The sequence below is a fragment of the Entelurus aequoreus genome, linkage group LG01, assembly GCF_033978785.1.
Source record: "Entelurus aequoreus isolate RoL-2023_Sb linkage group LG01, RoL_Eaeq_v1.1, whole genome shotgun sequence".
Classification (NCBI taxonomy): domain Eukaryota; kingdom Metazoa; phylum Chordata; class Actinopteri; order Syngnathiformes; family Syngnathidae; genus Entelurus; species Entelurus aequoreus.
This window is the reverse complement of record NC_084731.1, coordinates 49,389,781-49,407,399: the sequence shown is the minus strand read 5'-3', so window position 1 is coordinate 49,407,399 and position 17,619 is coordinate 49,389,781. Positions and strand designations below refer to the sequence as shown.

The window sequence follows — 17,619 nt, the reverse complement described above, 5'->3', positions numbered from 1 at the left end:
TGTTGTGAAGTCTTCGTAAACATTTATTTGTTTCCCTCTTCAGGTTTCCTGTGAGCCACCAAATAATGCCTAGTTCGCCACTCCAACGTCTTTCATCTCCATGACAAACCGCCGCCTATATACAAACCCCGTTTCCATATGAGTTGGGAAATTGTGTTAGATGTAAATATAAACGGAATACAATGATTTGCAAATCATTTTCAACCCATATTCAGTTGAATATGCTACAAAGACAACATATTTGATGTTCAAACTGATAAACTTTTTTTTTTTTTTTGCAAATAATCATTTGTATTGAGCTCTGACTCTGTAAGGGAGAAGTCGTTTGGCATAACCTTTTAGTTTTCATGTGTAAATATGCAGAAATCTATAAGCTATAATAAGTCTGGAGAAAATATACAATCTTATAATCAGGTCAACACGGTACTATTATGACAAAAATGAAAAAAACAGACAGCAGAATACAAATGACCAAAATCAAAGTGCATTGTCACGTAAAAAATATTTCCTTAGGTAATCGATTTATGCCTTGCAAGCTACCAAGCTGCACTTTGCATATAGGAACCAAATGACACTCTGATAAATGACACCTTCAAGTAATAACACACAACAGCATATTTCTTACATGAACACTTCGCCTCTCAGCCGTACAATAAAGTAACACCTTATGATGTCCACTTTTTTATGTCTTACAGTCTTGAACATGAGGATTTCAGGGCTCTTATTTCTATTACAATAAAAGTAATAGAAACTGTAAAAAAAAAAAATATTAGCATATAAGAGCTGTGGTACTCACTGTGTAGAGTTCATTGGTCACCTTCACCAGCTCCTCGTGCATCTGGATCCCGATGTCCTTGCTCTGAAAGACAAAAGCACAACTGACTGTCAGATCTCGTTTCATAAAACAACAAACAGATTGAGAAATGTACACTATCTTCTCTTATGAAGTCTTTCTCGGGCATTCATTTACCCCAAACTATTGAAGTTGGCACTTTGTGTAAATCGTAAATAAAAACAGAATACAATGATGTGCAGATCCTTTTCAACTTAAATTTAATTGAATAACAATAACAAGATATTTAACGTTCAAACTGGAAAACTTTGTTATTTTTTGCAAATATTAGCTCAATTGGAATTTGATGCCTGCAATATGTTTCAAAAAAGCTGGCACAAGTGGCAAAAAAGACTGAGAAAGTTGAGGAATGCTCATCAAACACTTATTTGGAACATCCCACAGGTGAACAGGCTAATTGGGAACAGGTGGGTGCCATGATTGGTTATAAAAGCAACTTCCGTGAAATGTTCAGTCATTCACAAACAAGGATAGGGCGAGCGTCACCACTTTGTGAACAAATTTGTGAGCAAATTGTTTAAGAACAACATTTCTCAACCAGCTATTGCAAGGAATTTAGGGATTTCACCATCTACGGTCTGTAATATCATCAAAAGGTTCAGAGAATCAGGAGAAATCACTGCACGTAAGCAGTAAGGCTAAAACCAACATCGAATGCCTGTGACCCTTGATCCCTCAGGCGGTACTGCATCAAAAAACAACATCAGTGTGTAAAGGATATCACCACATGGGCTCAGGAACACTTCAGAAAACCACTGTCAGTAACTACAGTTTGTCGCTACATTAAAACTCTACTATGCAAAGCCAAAGCCATTTATCAACAACACCCAGAAACGCCGCCGGCTTTTCTGGGTCCGAGCTCATCTAAGGCCGTGTCTACACTAAGTCGTTTAACCCCTTAAACGAATAATTATTTAGCCTAAGCCCCGTTTCAGCCACACTAAACCAGCGTTTAAGGTCCCCCTCCTCGGACAAATTTTTAGTAAGTCAGCCGTGTAATTCTTGAATCTCCGGCATTTAGCTTTGTATGGACTCAATGATCGTTTATAAAGTGAGTTCGGAGAGGAAGTGACACCAAAAAGACCACGCCCACACAGGAAGTGACGTCAGAAAGAAGGCGCCACAGGCAGCTTCATAACAAAGATGGAGGCGGATCATCCAGACATGCACGTGTTTCTCCTTCTTGTACATGTACAGGCGCTTTCGGAAATCACAAATCAATACCTTAAGAGAAGGCAACGGGCGATTGTAGCTATTTCGTATACAACACATCTCAGACGGTAAGAGAACTTTCAAATGTCTGGGTCAGCTGTGAGTCTATTTACCTAAAAACTTGGTCCCTTCCTCCCATGGATGTGATACAGGCAGTGTGTGACTAACAATATTGCTTTAAGAATGTGACTGTGAAATGGCCAGTCATGGTGCATGATGCCCGCATCTTCGCTAACTCCGCCATTAGCCCGCAGCTGAAAGATGGAACCATCCCCTCATGTCCCAAACAACTGCCGAAAGATGAAGATCCGCTCCCTGTTTTTCTTTTGGGTGACCCAGCTTATCCCCTGACGCCATATCTCATGAAAGAATACCCCAACGGCGGAGTCAACCCACAACAACAATACTTTGGGTATTCTCTGTCTCGATTATTGTTGTAATTCTTGTAAAATGTTCTTTATCACATTGTTTACGTGTCCAATAAAGACTTGATTAATTTATGATGTCTCAGACCTGTGTGATTCACTACAATAGACACACTGGATTCTAGTTAATTGAAACACCACAACACTGGATATTGTTCAAAGGAGATACATTTTAATTCAAAAATTTGCACACAAAACACAGCAAACTCTTTTAAATAACTTCACAGTGAAGTAAAGTCATCTACTGGAGAGCAGATGGATGCTTTTTTTTTCTTTTTTTCGCACATGCGTACTAGGTCGCGTTGCGCAGACGGACGGAGGGGATCGGGGGTCTTAAACGGTGGCATTGTTGTGTGTGGACACGAATAAGGTTAGGTGTGATTTACCCTAGATAACCTTAGTGTAAACGGGGCCTAAGATGGACTGATGCAAAGTGGAAAAGTGTTCTGTGGTCTGACTAGTCCAAAAAAAAATCAGCTCAAATTGTTTTATTCATTTTTGTTTTTCAGGTTAAAGAGGTTGAACATTTTCATTAAATGTATTATCATTTATTGATTTATTTTTCCAGGCAAATTGATGCATTTTAAAATATTTTATGTTACACACCAAAAACAATCTTAATGAAGTTATTTTTCATTGCAAGTTGATCTATAATTGTGGTGTTTGTCTCCACTGTGTTGCTGCCGCCTGTCTGCTTTCTTTTGCAGTGCTTTTGTCAGTCCTGGGCGGAGCCTCTCTTCCACAATTGCAGGCATTTACAAGTTTGTTTATTTTAAGCCCTGCAGACTGTCACAGCATCGCCAGTTATTGCCAGTTGTTCACTCAGCTCCAAGGACGATTTATATCGCTTGGCTCCCTTATGATCATGTCTCCCACTAGCTCCACTCATTCTTGCCTTAGTGTTGTCTAGCATATTCTCCACTCCTTTTGAGTGTGTCCTTTTTTGTTTCCCATTCCGTTTGAGTGCACTTTGTGTTTGCTTTTCACTCCTCATGAATGTATTTTTTGTTGTTAAACATTATTGTTTTTTTCCTTAGTGTCCCTTTCTGCTTCGGGGTCCTTTTTCGGGAGCCGTTCCTGTTTATTTTTTGTTTTCGTTAATGTTAATAAGGATGCAATGTTATGCAGAGGTGTGACTATAACAATTGTATATAGTTGCGACCGAGAGTGGGGGTGCGCAAAATGTTTTCATCTTCCTGGGGAGGCGAGCCTAAGAAAATGATTGAGAAGAACTGCTTTAAAGGAACCCAAGTTGGATTTATTACAGTAAATCAATCATACCATAATAACTTAGCATTGTCAGATGAACTCCATTAGGTAAACCTTTACAACAAGACCCCATACAAAAGCTTTAGTGAAAAAATGTGATGAGTAGAGGCACATTAATACACAAATTGTTAATTGTTCTTCTTTCTTCTTTCGTGTATCGTCTTCATATGTCCATCTTCGTGTCGTGTAGCCACTCCCTCGTCTCAGGTCCCACTTGGAAGAGGCCCTCCTCTGAAGGTGGTCTATGCCGGGGACAGGTGGTGATGATGTGGTCGGCAGTCTGCTCAGGCTCCCCGCACTCACACGCTGCACTGTCTGTTAGGCCCCACTTCTTCATGGACGCTTTGAAGCAACCAACCCCTGTGCGAAGGCAGTTCAGGAGGGTCCATTGCCGGCGAGGTAGATCTTCTCCCTCCACGCCACCTCCAGGATCCTGGATGTAATGGTGTAGGCGTGTCTGTCCTGCTGACTCCCACTCCTGCTTCCATTCCGCTGCCAGCCAGGCTTTGGTTGTCAGATCCTCCGGGATGGAAATAAGCATCTCTTGTGCGGCCTGATTGTATGGGTGGCGGGACTTGAGTCTGCTTGGAGGTGTTGCCATGGTGGTGGTTTCATGGAGGATGTGCCAGCTGTGTTCCTGGGCTTTCCTTGCCAGGGCGAGGGTAGCGGCCTCTCGCCGTAGGCCGGCTGGCGCTATCCCTGCTAGGACTGGCAGGTAGAACACGGGGGTGGGTTTCAGGCAGCCACTTATGATCCGGAGGGCATTGTTAATTGTTGATAAGTACTGTAAAAATGCATGGAAGACCAAAAAGAGCAAAAAGGTTAATGTGCCTTGTATCAAGTTGTGTGGATTTATTTTGGCGAACCTGACGCAGGCATTTAGTCCCACTTAAAAAAGAGTCAAACTAGATGTGATAAACGCTTCAAAGTCCCTCAAGAGCTCGGGCAGCTGGTGAACGGCAGCTGTGCGTATCAGCAGCTCTGAAGTGAGACATACTGAATCATGTACTGTACTGCAGAGGCTTGATCTGGGGGGTTTAGAGGTTCCAGCAGGCAGTGATGCAACACAGGGTAAGAGCTGCGGTGCATCATTTTGCAGCAACACTCCTTGCCGTAAGGCGTAGAAAATGCATCACGAGTACAGAAATTAATATTCATTTACAGTATATATTCTGATGACTTACAGTATCTACATCAAGTCAATTAGGTTTATGTTTAATTGCTTTTAGAGATGAGTTATAGTTATCCCTACTCACCCTAATTAATCTCCATCTTTAAAACCACAACATTTTTTGCCTTCATCTAAGAAAAAGGCACCGGTGGGTGGCTCTTAATAGCCTCACTATAACTTGACATCTGTAAAGCTGAACGGTACAGCAGTGTTTCCCACATATCCCGGGCGCGGCACCGCTGCTGCCCACAGCTCCCCTCACCTCCCAGGGGGTGAACAAGGGGATGGGTCAAATGCAGAGGACAAATTTACACACACAATGTGTGTGTGACAATCATTGGTACTTTAACTTTAACTTAACATATTCATGTATGTGTAGCCGCCACAAGTAAAAAAAAAGTATTTATATACACTTCTTTTTTTGAGGTTTTGCGATACAGTCAGTAACACTTCACTTTGCAGGTAATATACACGATATTGCCAAAGGTATTTGGCCACCTGCTTACTCACATATGAACTTGAAGTGCCATCTCATGGAATGGTCCAAATTGTTTTGGTATCCTGGAGCATTCAAAGTTCCTTTTACTGGAACTAAGGCCAAGGCCAACTTGTGAAAAAACAACCCCACACCATAATTCCTCCTCCACCAAATTTCACACTCGGCACAATGCAGTCTGAAATGTAGCGTTCTCCTGGCAACCTCCAAACCCAGACTGGCCCATCAGATTGCCAGATGGAAAAGCGTGATTCATTAGTCCAGAGAAGGCATCTCCACTGTTCTAGAGTCCAGTGGCAACGTGCTTTACACCACTGCATCCCACGCTTTGCATTGGACTTGGTGATGTATGGTTTAGATGCAGCTGCTTGACCATGGAAACTCATTCCATGAAGCTCTCTGCGTTCTGTACGTGGGCTAATTGGAAGGTCACATGAAGTTTGGAGCTCGGTAGCAACTGACTCTGCAGAAAATCTTTGCACTATGCGCTTCAGCATCCGCTGACCCCTCTCTGTCAGTTTACGTGGCCTACCACTTAGTGGCTGACTTAATAAATATATACATACATATATATCTCAGTCTCAAGATGGCGGCGCCCGCAGGGGCTGCGGCTTGCAGACGCTCACGGTAGTAATTAAACATTTTGGCAAAAAAATACCAGGAAAATTATGTGAAATTCATGGCTGGCTTCCAGCGTGGACACTGCATGGTCACATACGACCGCCAGACAATTTTGGATGTGGATGGATCGGGCCGTTTTGGACTGAAAGACAAGTGTACGCTGGACCTCCTCGCTAGCATGGGAATTCTACGCCGGCTACATCCAGCGGCCTGTGAAGAAGCGGAGTCAAGTACCAGCGGGGACCGTCAACAGAAGAGACGTAAGCGGTGTGATCGGAAGCAGAAGCCGGGATGCCGAGCAGGGCTAACAACAAAGCTAAAGGCTAATCCTCACAGAACGCAGCTTCCTTCCATTCTGCTTTCAAATGTCCGCTCCCTGGAGAACAAACTGGACTACCTGAAGCTGGATTTAAATGCAAGACGCGAGATGAGAGACTGCTGCGCCATATTTCTAACAGAAACGTGGCTGAAACCATCCGTTCCGGACGAGGCAGTGAGCATTGAGGGGCTAACTACAAACCCTGTTTCCATATGAGTTGGGAAATTGTGTTAGATGTAAATAAAAACGGAATACAATGATTTGCAAATCATTTTCAACCCATATTCAGTTGAATATGCTACAAAGACAACATATTTGATGTTCAAACTGATAAACATTTTTATTTTTTTTGCAAATAATCATTTACTTTAGAATTTGATGCCAGCAACATGTGACAAAGAAGTTGGGAAAGGTGGCAATAAATACTGATAAAGTTGAGGAATACTCATCAAACACTTATTTGGAACATCCCATAGGTGAACAGGCAAATTGGGAACAGGTGGGTGCCATGATTGGGTATAAAAGTAGATTCCATGAAATGCTCAGTCATTCACAAACAAGGATGGGGCGAGGGTCACCACTTTGTCAACAAATGCGTGAGCAAATTGTTGAACAATTTAAGAAAAAACTTTTTCTCAACCAGCTATTGCAAGGAATTTAGGGATTTCACCATCTACGGTCCGTAATATCATCAAAGGGTTCAGAGAATCTGGAGAAATCACTGCACGTAAGCAGCTAAGCCCGTGACCTTCGATCCCTCAGGCTGTACTGCATCAACAAGCGACATCAGTGTGTAAAGGATATCACCACATGGGCTCAGGAACACTTCAGAAACCCACTGTAAGTAACTACAGTTGGTCGCTACATCTGTAAGTACAAGTTAAAACTCTCCTATGCAAGGCGAAAACTGTTTATCAACAACACCCAGAAACGCCGTCGGCTTCGCTGGGCCTGAGCTCATCTAAGATGGACTGATACAAAGTGGAAAAGTGTTCTGTGGTCTGACGAGTCCACATTTCAAATTGTTTTTGGAAACTGTGGACTAGACCGGTCTGCCTGTAGTCCAGACCTGTTTCCCATTGAAAATGTGTGGCGCATTATGAAGCCTAAAATACCACAACGGAGACCCCCGGACTGTTGAACAACTTAAGCTGTACATCAAGCAAGAATGAGAAAGAATTCCACCTGAGAAGCTTAAAAAATGTGTCTCCTCAGTTCCCAAACGTTTACTGAGTGTTGTTAAAAGGAAAGGCCATGTAACACAGTGGTGAACACGCCCTTTCCCAACTACTTTGGCACGTGTTGCAGCCATGAAATTCTAAGTTAATTATTATTTGCAAAAAAAAAATACAGTTTATGAGTTTGAACATCAAATATCTTGTTTTTGTAGTGCATTCAATTGAATATGGGTTGAAAAGGATTTGCAAATCATTGTATTCCGTTTATATTTACATCTAGCACAATTTCCCAACTCATATGGAAACGGGGTTTGTATGTTTCGGTCAGACAGGAGCAGAACTCTCACTGGTAAATCCAGAGGCGGTGGTGTTTGTATGTACGTCAGTAACAACTGGTGCAATAATGGGAAGATAGTATCACGTCACTGCTTTCCTGATGTAGAACTATTAACTATAAAATACAGGCCATTTTATTTACCCAGTGCTATGATCTTCACAGCAGTGTACATTCCCCCCAGTGCTAACACCAAAGAAGCTTTGAATGCTTTGTACTGCTCCATCAATGAATTGCAATCTACACATCCAGAGGGAGTTTTCATCGTGGCAGGGGATTTTAATCAAGTTAACATGAAAACTATGTTCCCTCATTTCCATCAATATGTGAATTTTGCAACCAGGGGTGGAAGCAAATTGGACTTGGTGTATAGTAATATTACACATGCGTATAAAGCTGCCCCATGCCCCCACCTCGGCTCCTCAGACGATCTATCTGTGATGCTAATTTCTGCATACAAGCCCCTGCTGATCAGGTAGCAAGCTACAGTGAAGCAGGTGAGGACCTGGCCAGAGGGAGCAATGTCAGCATTACAAGACTGCTTCGAAACCACAGACTGGGACATGTTCAAGGCAGCCGCCACCGAAAATCACCACACATGTGTGGAGGAGTATGCAGAGTCTGTGTCCGCATACATTCAGAAGTGCATGGAGGATGTCAGTGTGATCAAGAACATCCCCACACGGGCCAACGAGAAACCCTGGATGAACAATGAGGTACGTGCAATGCTGAAGGCTCGGAACAAGGCTTTTACGTCTGGCGACATGGTAGCATTAAAAACAGCCAGAGCTAACCTGAACCCTGCCATTAAGGTTGCAAAGCGTGCTCACAGTCAGAAAGTGCAGGAATTATTCGAGAACCCCACAAACACTAGACGAATGTGGCAGGGCATACAGGTCATCACGGACTATAAAGATGCCCTCTGTCCCTGTGACAACAGTATCAGCTTCCTAAATGACCTTAACAACTACTTTGCAAGGTTTGAGGCACTTAACACCACTTCGGCGAGAAAATCCATCCCTCGCCCTGATGAGCAGCCGCTCAACCTGGACATAGCGGATGTCCGGAAAACCCTGAGGAGAGTGAACCCCCGGAAAGCACCGAGACCTGATGACATTCCGGGCAAGGTGCTTAAGGGATGTGCAGACCAGCTGGCTGGGGTTCTCACAGACATCTTCAACATCTCGCTGACCCAGGCTGTGGTACCATCATGTTTTAAGACGGCCACAATCATTCCAGTACCTAAAAAACCCAGAATCTCCTCCCTCAATGATTACCGCCCCGTTGCACTTACCCCCATCATAATGAAGTGCTTCGAGAAGCTGGTAAAGGAATATATTGTCTCCAGACTTCCCCCCACATTCTACCCATACCAGTTTGCTTATCGCCCTAACCGCTCCACAGAGGACACCATCTCCTCTGCACTCCACCTGAGCTTAGAACATCTGGAAGGAAAGGACACACACTTGCGGATGTTGTTTCTGGACTTCAGCTCAGCATTCAACACCATCATCCCGCAGCACTTGGTGAGCAAACTGGCCCTCCTTGGATTCAGTACCCCCCTATGCAACTGGCTGCTTGACTTCCTCACAGACAGACCCCAATCTGTGAGAGTGGGCAACAACACCTCCAGTGCCATCTCCCTGAGCACCGGCTCCCCCCAGGGCTGCGTCCTGAGTCCGCTGCTGTTCACGTTGATGACCCATGACTGCTGCGCCAGGTCCACTACTAACCACATTGTGAAGTATGCGGACGACACGACTGTAGTGGGCCTCATCCGTGACAACAACGACATGGACCACAGCGAAGAGGTGAAACATCTGGTTGAATGGTGCAGAACCAACAACCTGGTCCTGAATGTGGACAAGACCAAGGAGAACATTGTTGACTTCAGGAAGCACCAGTCCAGCCACGCTCCACTCTTCATCAACGGCACAGCGGTGGAGATAGTAAGCAGCACCAAGTTCCTGGGGGTGCAGATAACTGACAATATAACCTGGTCCCTACACACCGGAGCTCTTGTAAAAAGAGCTCAGCAGCGCATGCACTTTTTGCGTCGGATAAAAAGAGCACAGCTCCCTCCCCCCACCCCCACCAAGGACTGTTTTCACTGCTGGACTCTAGAAAGAGTCCAGCCTCCGAAGCAGAACCTCCAGGTTCTGTAACAGCTTCTTCCCTCAGGCCGTAAGACTCTTGAACGTATCATAATTAAATTATCCCCTCAACTCCCCCCAAAATGGATTAACTCGCTGGAATAAAAAAGACAATATAACATACATCCATAAACGTGGACGCATGTGAAAAAGTGCAATATATTTATCTGTAAAGTGACCTATTTATTTATTTATATATGCACCTTATTGCTTTTTTATCCTGCAGTAGCATGAGCTTATGTAACGAAATTTCGTTCTTATCTGTACTGTAAAGTTCAAATTTGAATGACAATAAAAAGGAAGTCTAAGTCTAAGTTTAATATATAAATACAATAAATACTTGACTTTCAGTAAATTCTAGACAATTATATATTTATGTCATACTTGCCAACCTTGAGACCTCCAATATCGGGAGGTGGGGGGTGGGGGGTTGGGGGCGGGGCGTGGTTGGGGGCGTGGTTATTTACCGCTAGAATTCACCAACTCGAGTATTTCATATATATATATATATATATATATATATATATATATATATATATATATATATATATATATATATATATATATATATATGTATATATATATATATGTATGAAATACTTGACTTTCAGTGAATTCTAGCTATATATATATATATTTATTTTATTTACATAAAAGAAATACTTGAATTATCTATCCATTAGATGGCAGTATTGTCCTGTTTAACTTCTCCGTTCATGACTGAGTATATCCTTTCGGCCACCGTGTTCAATGGAGAAGTCTGTTCTACATATTTACAGGCAACATACACCTTCCCCTTCGAACTGTCCTGGATGAACTGAAATTCTTGTTTCCATTCGTTTTGGAACTTGCAAGCGTATTTATATTGTGGGAAAGCGGACGTGAGAATAGGCTGTCCCCACTCAGTCTCAGGTCCGCATTGAGCTGGAGGGGGCGTGGCCTCCAGCTCCGGCTGAATACCGGGAGTTTGTCGGGAGAAAATCTCTGCCGGGAGGCTGTCGGGAGAGGCGCTGAATACCGGGATTCTCCCGCTAAAAACGGGAGGGTTGGCAAGTATGATTTATGTATTTTATTATATATATGTATACATATAAATAAAATAAATACTTGAATTTTAGTGTTAATTTATTTACACATTTACACACATAACACTCCTCTACTCATTGTTGTATTTGAAAGTGCAATGCTTTGCAGCCAGTAGCACAGCCTTTGAAGGAGCATAGGTATGGGCAGTGTAATATCCTGGGTTGGAGTAAATAACCAGGTGAGGTGATGAAGTTACGTCTCTTTACTTCATACTTCAGAACCGACTCCCACACTTGCCGTCAGGGTGCGCAATACAATGTAAATTGTTGGCCAACCAAAAAGTAACCACAGAACACTATACCCAACATTCACCAGGAGATGGCAACAAACAACTTAGATCACTCTATTACAGGCAACATCTGTGAAATTTAATTTGCAGGAAAGGAGTGAGTTTAGGGTTGAATTGTCCATCCTCGTTCTATTCTCTGTCACTCGTCGTCGCCATGACTGTGTCTTCTTCGTTCTTCTGCTTCGTCTCCTTCTTGTTGTGTGTGCAGTTGTGCACTCGCCACAAGCTTATGTTATGTTATGTTGTGTTATAACGTGACTGGGCCGGCACATTGTTTATATGAAGGAAAAGCGGACGTGACGACAGGCTGTCCTCACTCATGTCCGCACGGATCTGCAGGGGGCGTGCCTTAAGTCCGGCTGGAAATCGGGAGAAATTCGGGAGAATGGTTGTCCCGGGAAATTTTCGAGAGAGGCACTGAAATTCGGGAGTCTCCCGGAAAATTCGGGAGAGTTGGCAAGTATGGCTTAGTTTTAAAGTAGCTTCATTGTGGAGACTATCAATAAACCACCTCAAGTTGCTTTTTCATCTAATTTAAAAGACTGTTTATATATTTAGCAAACTAAATTCAAACATTCAGGGAGTGCAGATTAATACTGTATATGTCAATAATTCAATATTCAAGATGGCAGCGCCCTGCACGGCTGCGGCTTCAGAGGCTCGTGGTGGAAATAGAACATTTTGGCAAATATCGGAGAGAGAGATCGGGCCGTTTTGGACCGAAAGATGCGTATACGTTGGACCTCCTCGCAAGCATCGGAATTCATCCAGCGGCCTGTGAAGCAGCGGAGCCTAATACCAGCGGGGACCGTCGACAGAGGAGACGTAAGCGGTGTGATCGGAAGCAGAAGCGGGGATGCCGAGCGGGGCTAACAACAAAGCTAAAGGCTAATCCTCACAGAACGCCGATTCCTTCCATCCTGCTTTCAAATGTCCGCTCCCTGGAGAACAAACTGGACTACCTGAAGCTGGATATTTATGCAAGACGCGAGATGAGAGACTACTGCGCCATATTTCTCACAGAAACGTGGCTGAAACCATCCGTTCCTGTAAAGTTCAAATTTGAATGACAATAAAAAGGAAGTCTAAGTCTAAACCACTGGTGAACAAAATGCAGCCTGTATTACGTTGTAATAATAAAATAATCATCAACAATTAAAAAATAAAGCAAAACGCTATAATATCGAAAAAATATATAGATTAATACTAATTACTAATACACAGATTTGTTTTTAAATATGTGCATAAAATTGTTTATCTTTTTAAAGAAAATATATGCATCATCACGGATGATGTAATGCCGTCATATTGACACTGCCCCAAACACGCCCCCACTACACCTTTAGCCACACCGCCACAAGTATATTGGCAATCTGTGGGAAAACCTGTGCAATATCTCACAACATTTAGTACACTCCTCACATTTCAGCAACCATTTACTCTTACTTGAAACTATAACTTGAAGGTGTAGTAAAGCCAAAAAAGAACACGACCACCAAAGGCTAGCATACGTTACCATAGGGTATGTTACCGATACGGTACCGATACTTTAGGCTTATATATTCGTCGATACCAATATTGATCCGACAACAATAGTATCATAAATACTTACATTGTTTTGGCTGTACAGTGCGACAAATTTACTCGCAAATGCTCCTAAAAATAGACTGCGACATGTGCGGACAGGGATTTCAACCCTTTTATTGCATTTTGCTCCTATAATAAATCCATCCAAATTTGATCAAACTTTGAGTAAAGTTTTCGCTCATCGGTATAGCATGTTTGAAATAAACTTAAACCATAACCATAACCAAATGGACAAGGGATTGATGCGAAAGTGTCATGGATCACTCTGTGTGTGTGTGCATCCCTCACTCCCGCGCAATGTAAAGAGGGGATCCCCGCTCCTCCTAGCTAACACACTCAGTCTTCCAACACGCAAGAAACAAGATCTTAGCTGGAGCAACTGGTCTGTAAAAGACGTTTTTTTTTCACTATCTTAAAACTTGACACAAACTACACTATGTGCTAGTAACTACAAGGGTCGGAGGGGATACTAAACAACAAATCAATTATTGAAGTGACAAACTTGCCATCCAAACAATACCCTGTTTGTTGACAAGAACATACAGTCATGGAAGCACATTCAATTTATTTATTAAGCAGAGGTAACACAAACCAGTGAAAGATTCAGAAACAGCTCGAGCTAAAATGCCTGAGAGACTCAGACTGAGCGTGCACTCGCTGACGTCATAGTGACTACACAACAGGCACCGCCTTTTAAAGGCACACACACACAGACGTGCACACTGCTCTCATATGAAATGTATCTTAACTGCATTATGCCAGATATTTGAGTATTTAAGTAATGCAATAATTACTTTCTCTAATAATTAATTACGTTTATTTAAGAGAAATTCCGTTAGTAATTTGATTACTTTTTTGGTAAAATAACAAGTAACTAGAACTACTTACTTTTTAAAAGTAATTTTCAGAATTCAGCCTGTCACAATGCATAATGAAGTAGCTGGCAGGTTGGAGTTCCTGGCTAAAATCTTTGTGTATGTCCTATAATAATGTTTACCTATAAAAACACCATTGTTAAAGGTAATTTATTTTCGTGTTGCTGCTGACGTTTACACACGTCGTCTTAAACCAGGGCACTTTATTTCACGTTTTTTTGTTAGCTGATAAATTCAGCATAGCTACATGTTTTTTTTAAAGAAGATTGGAGATTGTATTTGACTTTTATTATTAATTTAAAGGCTTTTAATTTTTTCTTATTTCAAAACACCTCTTAAGCTGGGATCATATTATGCAAAACCTACTTTTCTTACTTGTTGGTACCTGTTTTTGTGTATTTGCGATCCACATAAGTCCCGGAAATTTAAAATCAAAGCATGGTGGAGAGATTTAGTTAGGTCAAGGGCAATTTCCATTTATAGGTTAGTTTATGGGCCAAACTATATCAGGATATGAGTTTTGGTCCATACGGCCCAGCCCGACACTCGTGTTAGCGACAGTGCTTGCACAGTTTAGGGATGTTCTCTATGTTTAATTGAGCGTTACAGTAGGCCTTATGATGGCATTGTGTTTATATGTATGTGGGCACATGTGTACCTTGTTTGAGTGTTAATAATGAAATTGTGATATTTAAGACATTTCATACTGCTACAAAAAAAATGATGTGCTACAAAAAAATGTCTGTGCTACATTGTAGATTGTAGCCTGGAAGAGTTAGGGCTGCAAGGGATTCTGGGTATTTGTTCTGTTGTGTTTATGTTGTGTTACAGTGCGGATGTTCTCCCGAAATGTGTTTGTCATTCTTGTTTGGTGTGGGTTCACAGTGTGGCGCATATTTGTAACAGTGTTAAGGTTGTTTATACGGTCACCTTCAGTGTGACCTGTATGGCTATTGTTCAAGTATGTCTTGCAGTCACTTACATGTGTCTGCAGAAGCCGCATACAACACGTGACTGGGCCTGCATGTTGTTTGTATGGTGAAAAAGCGGACGCGACGACAGGTTGTAGAGGACGCTAAAGGCAGTGCCATCACGGCACACCCTTAATATTGTTGTCCGGGTGAAAATCGGGAGAAATTCGGGAGAATGGTTGTCCCGGTAGATTTTCGGGAGGGGCACTGAAATTCGGGAGTCTCCCGGAAAAATCGGGAGGGTTGGCAAGTATGACAATGAATCACATTTCCCCAGTGACGGCATCACTTATGCATTCTTAGATCATAATAAATAATAAATGATAAATTGGTTATACTTGTATAGCGCTTTTCTACCTTCAAGGTACTCAAAGCGCTTTGACAGTATTTCCACATTCACCCATTCACACACACACACTGATGGCGGGAGCTGCCATGCAAGGCGCTAACCAGCAGCCATCAGGAGCAAGGGTGAAGTGTCTTGCCCAAGGACACAACGGACGTGACTAGGATGGTAGAAGGTGGGGATTGAACCCCAGTAACCAGCAACCCTCCGATTGCTTGCACGGCCACTCTACCAACTTCGCCACGCCGTCCCCATGACGTCATGACGCTATTACCCCCATGCTTGCCGGATATTTAGACAAAAATGCTGTGTGGATGAGTCATTCTAAGTGGATAGTAAATCTATACTGTTATTAGGGTTTTACGGTATAGTACCGCAATACTAATTAATCATATCCAGTACTATACCACCTCTAAAAACTACCGGCCTTCCCCCCGCCCCCCTGTTTTTTAACAGGCATGACGGCACGTCGTCGTCACGTCGTGACATTCCTGGTTTTACGAGCAGAGGAGCATGTTCGGCAGCGCACAATCATAGAGTGAGTGAAGTGAATTATATTTATATAGCGCTTTTCTCTAGTGACTCAAAGCGCTTTACATAGTGAAACCCAATACCTAAGTTACATTTAAACCAGTGTGGGTGGCACTGGGAGCAGGTGGGTAAAGCGTCTTGCCCAAGGATACAACGGCATTGACTAAGATGGCAGAAGCGGGGATTGAACCTGGAACTCAAGTTGCTGGCACGGCCGCTCTACCAACCGAGCTATACCGCATGGGCCAACGATCATGTTAATGGTCCAGCTTCTTTTTGGAACTACCTCAGGTTGAAAAATGGTCCCAAGAAGAAGCGAGAATGGACGCATTTTGGCTTGAAACTAACGATAAAGGTGAAGCTATAACACTGAAACGCCCTCACGAAGAGGTGCTTTAAGACACTAGCGGCGAACGTCCAGCCGCAGTCGGTAGTGTTTTAGCTACTTTTAAATCACTAATCTTCGCCTCCATAGCGACAAATAAAGTACGTTTCTTACAAGTAACATCCCTGCAGGACGAGGAATAGCTAAAGATGTTTCACTACACAACATAGGAGGATACGATAGCTAACCGCTAACAGCAAGCTAGCACCCTGAATGTAAACAAATGCAATGGGTGGATCTACACCTGACAGCCACTGTAATGATACCAAGTACAATAGCATATGTAGTTGATACTACTATGATTACATCGATATTCTTTTATCGTCACAAAATCTTTTTTCCTTTTTTTAAAATTCATATTATGTTTATAAACTCAGGAAATACGTCCCTGAACACATGAGGACTTTGAATATGACCAATGTATGGTCCTGTAACTACTTGGTATCGGATCGATACCTAAATTTGTGGTATCATCCAAAACTAATGTAAAGTATCCAAACAACAGAAGAAAAAGTGATTATTACATTTTAACAGAAGTGTAGATAGAACATGTTGAAACAGAAAATAAGCAGATATTAACAGTAAATGAACAAGTGGATTAATAATCAATTTTTACAGTTTGTTCCCTCATAATTTTGACAAAATAAAATGATAAATGATACAATATGTTACTGCATACGTCAGCAGACAAATTAGCAGCCTTTGTTTGTTTACTTACTACTAAAAGACAAGTTGTCTTGTTGATCCCAAATTGTTCTTTGAATGCAATAAGAAACATGTGTTTAATGTACCGTAAGATTTTTTTGTTAAAATAAAGCCAATAATGCAATTTTTTTGTGGTCCCTCTTAATTAGAAAAGTATCTAAATACATTTTGGTACTGGTACCGGAACTAAAATATTGGTATCGGGACAACCCTAATAGAAATATAGTAAACCACTCCTCCCTACGTCCTCAGCCTGATTTGTATAAACTACCGTGAACTGTGAAATGCGGTGGAAACAAACCACACACGTCTACAGGAACCTATAAATCCAGGAACCAAAGGTTCCTGAACTTTTGGTGGAAAAGTGCCTAATGTATCCATAGATACGCTGCATCATAGCAACACTTTACAAGTCTATTAAGAGGCCTCCACCTAAGAAAGTCCGCTGTTGGAGTCAAACTGGAATACGCAGCATTCAAAATATTTGGCCAAAAAAAATTGTTTTACATTTTCTTTCAAGTCCTCAACTGTTTGTGCCAGTTGCTTGGCTTTATTTTAAATGAAAAAGCACACTCCCAATTGCTGGGCTAGCTACTTTGAGTATATCAAGTTTGGCCGGGGTATAGACATTCCCCACCCAGGCCATAGGGGAAATCTCGGAATGACTCTCCATTGACTTGTTTTATTACTAAGTCAAGTTGTTTTTTCTAATTGAGAGTTTCCATTTTTGAGTGCCGGGCGCACAGACACACACCTACAGGAAGGTGTGAGCAGTCTGAATGTTTGGATAAGACCTCAGTCATCTCTGCTATG

The 17,619-nt window shown here is 42.2% G+C and overlaps 1 protein-coding gene across 5 annotated transcripts in view; it reads right to left on the bottom strand.

The window, feature by feature from the left end:
• srgap3 (SLIT-ROBO Rho GTPase activating protein 3) overlaps positions 1 to 17,619 on the bottom strand; it is a 256,795-nt gene that overhangs the window by 113,268 nt on the left and 125,908 nt on the right. For all 5 annotated transcript variants that reach the window (XM_062054132.1, XM_062054140.1, XM_062054149.1 and 2 more), the window contains exon 4: positions 797 to 859. In XM_062054132.1, coding sequence (XP_061910116.1) covers positions 797 to 859 — 63 coding nt within the window. The remainder of the gene's footprint in view (positions 1 to 796; positions 860 to 17,619) is intronic.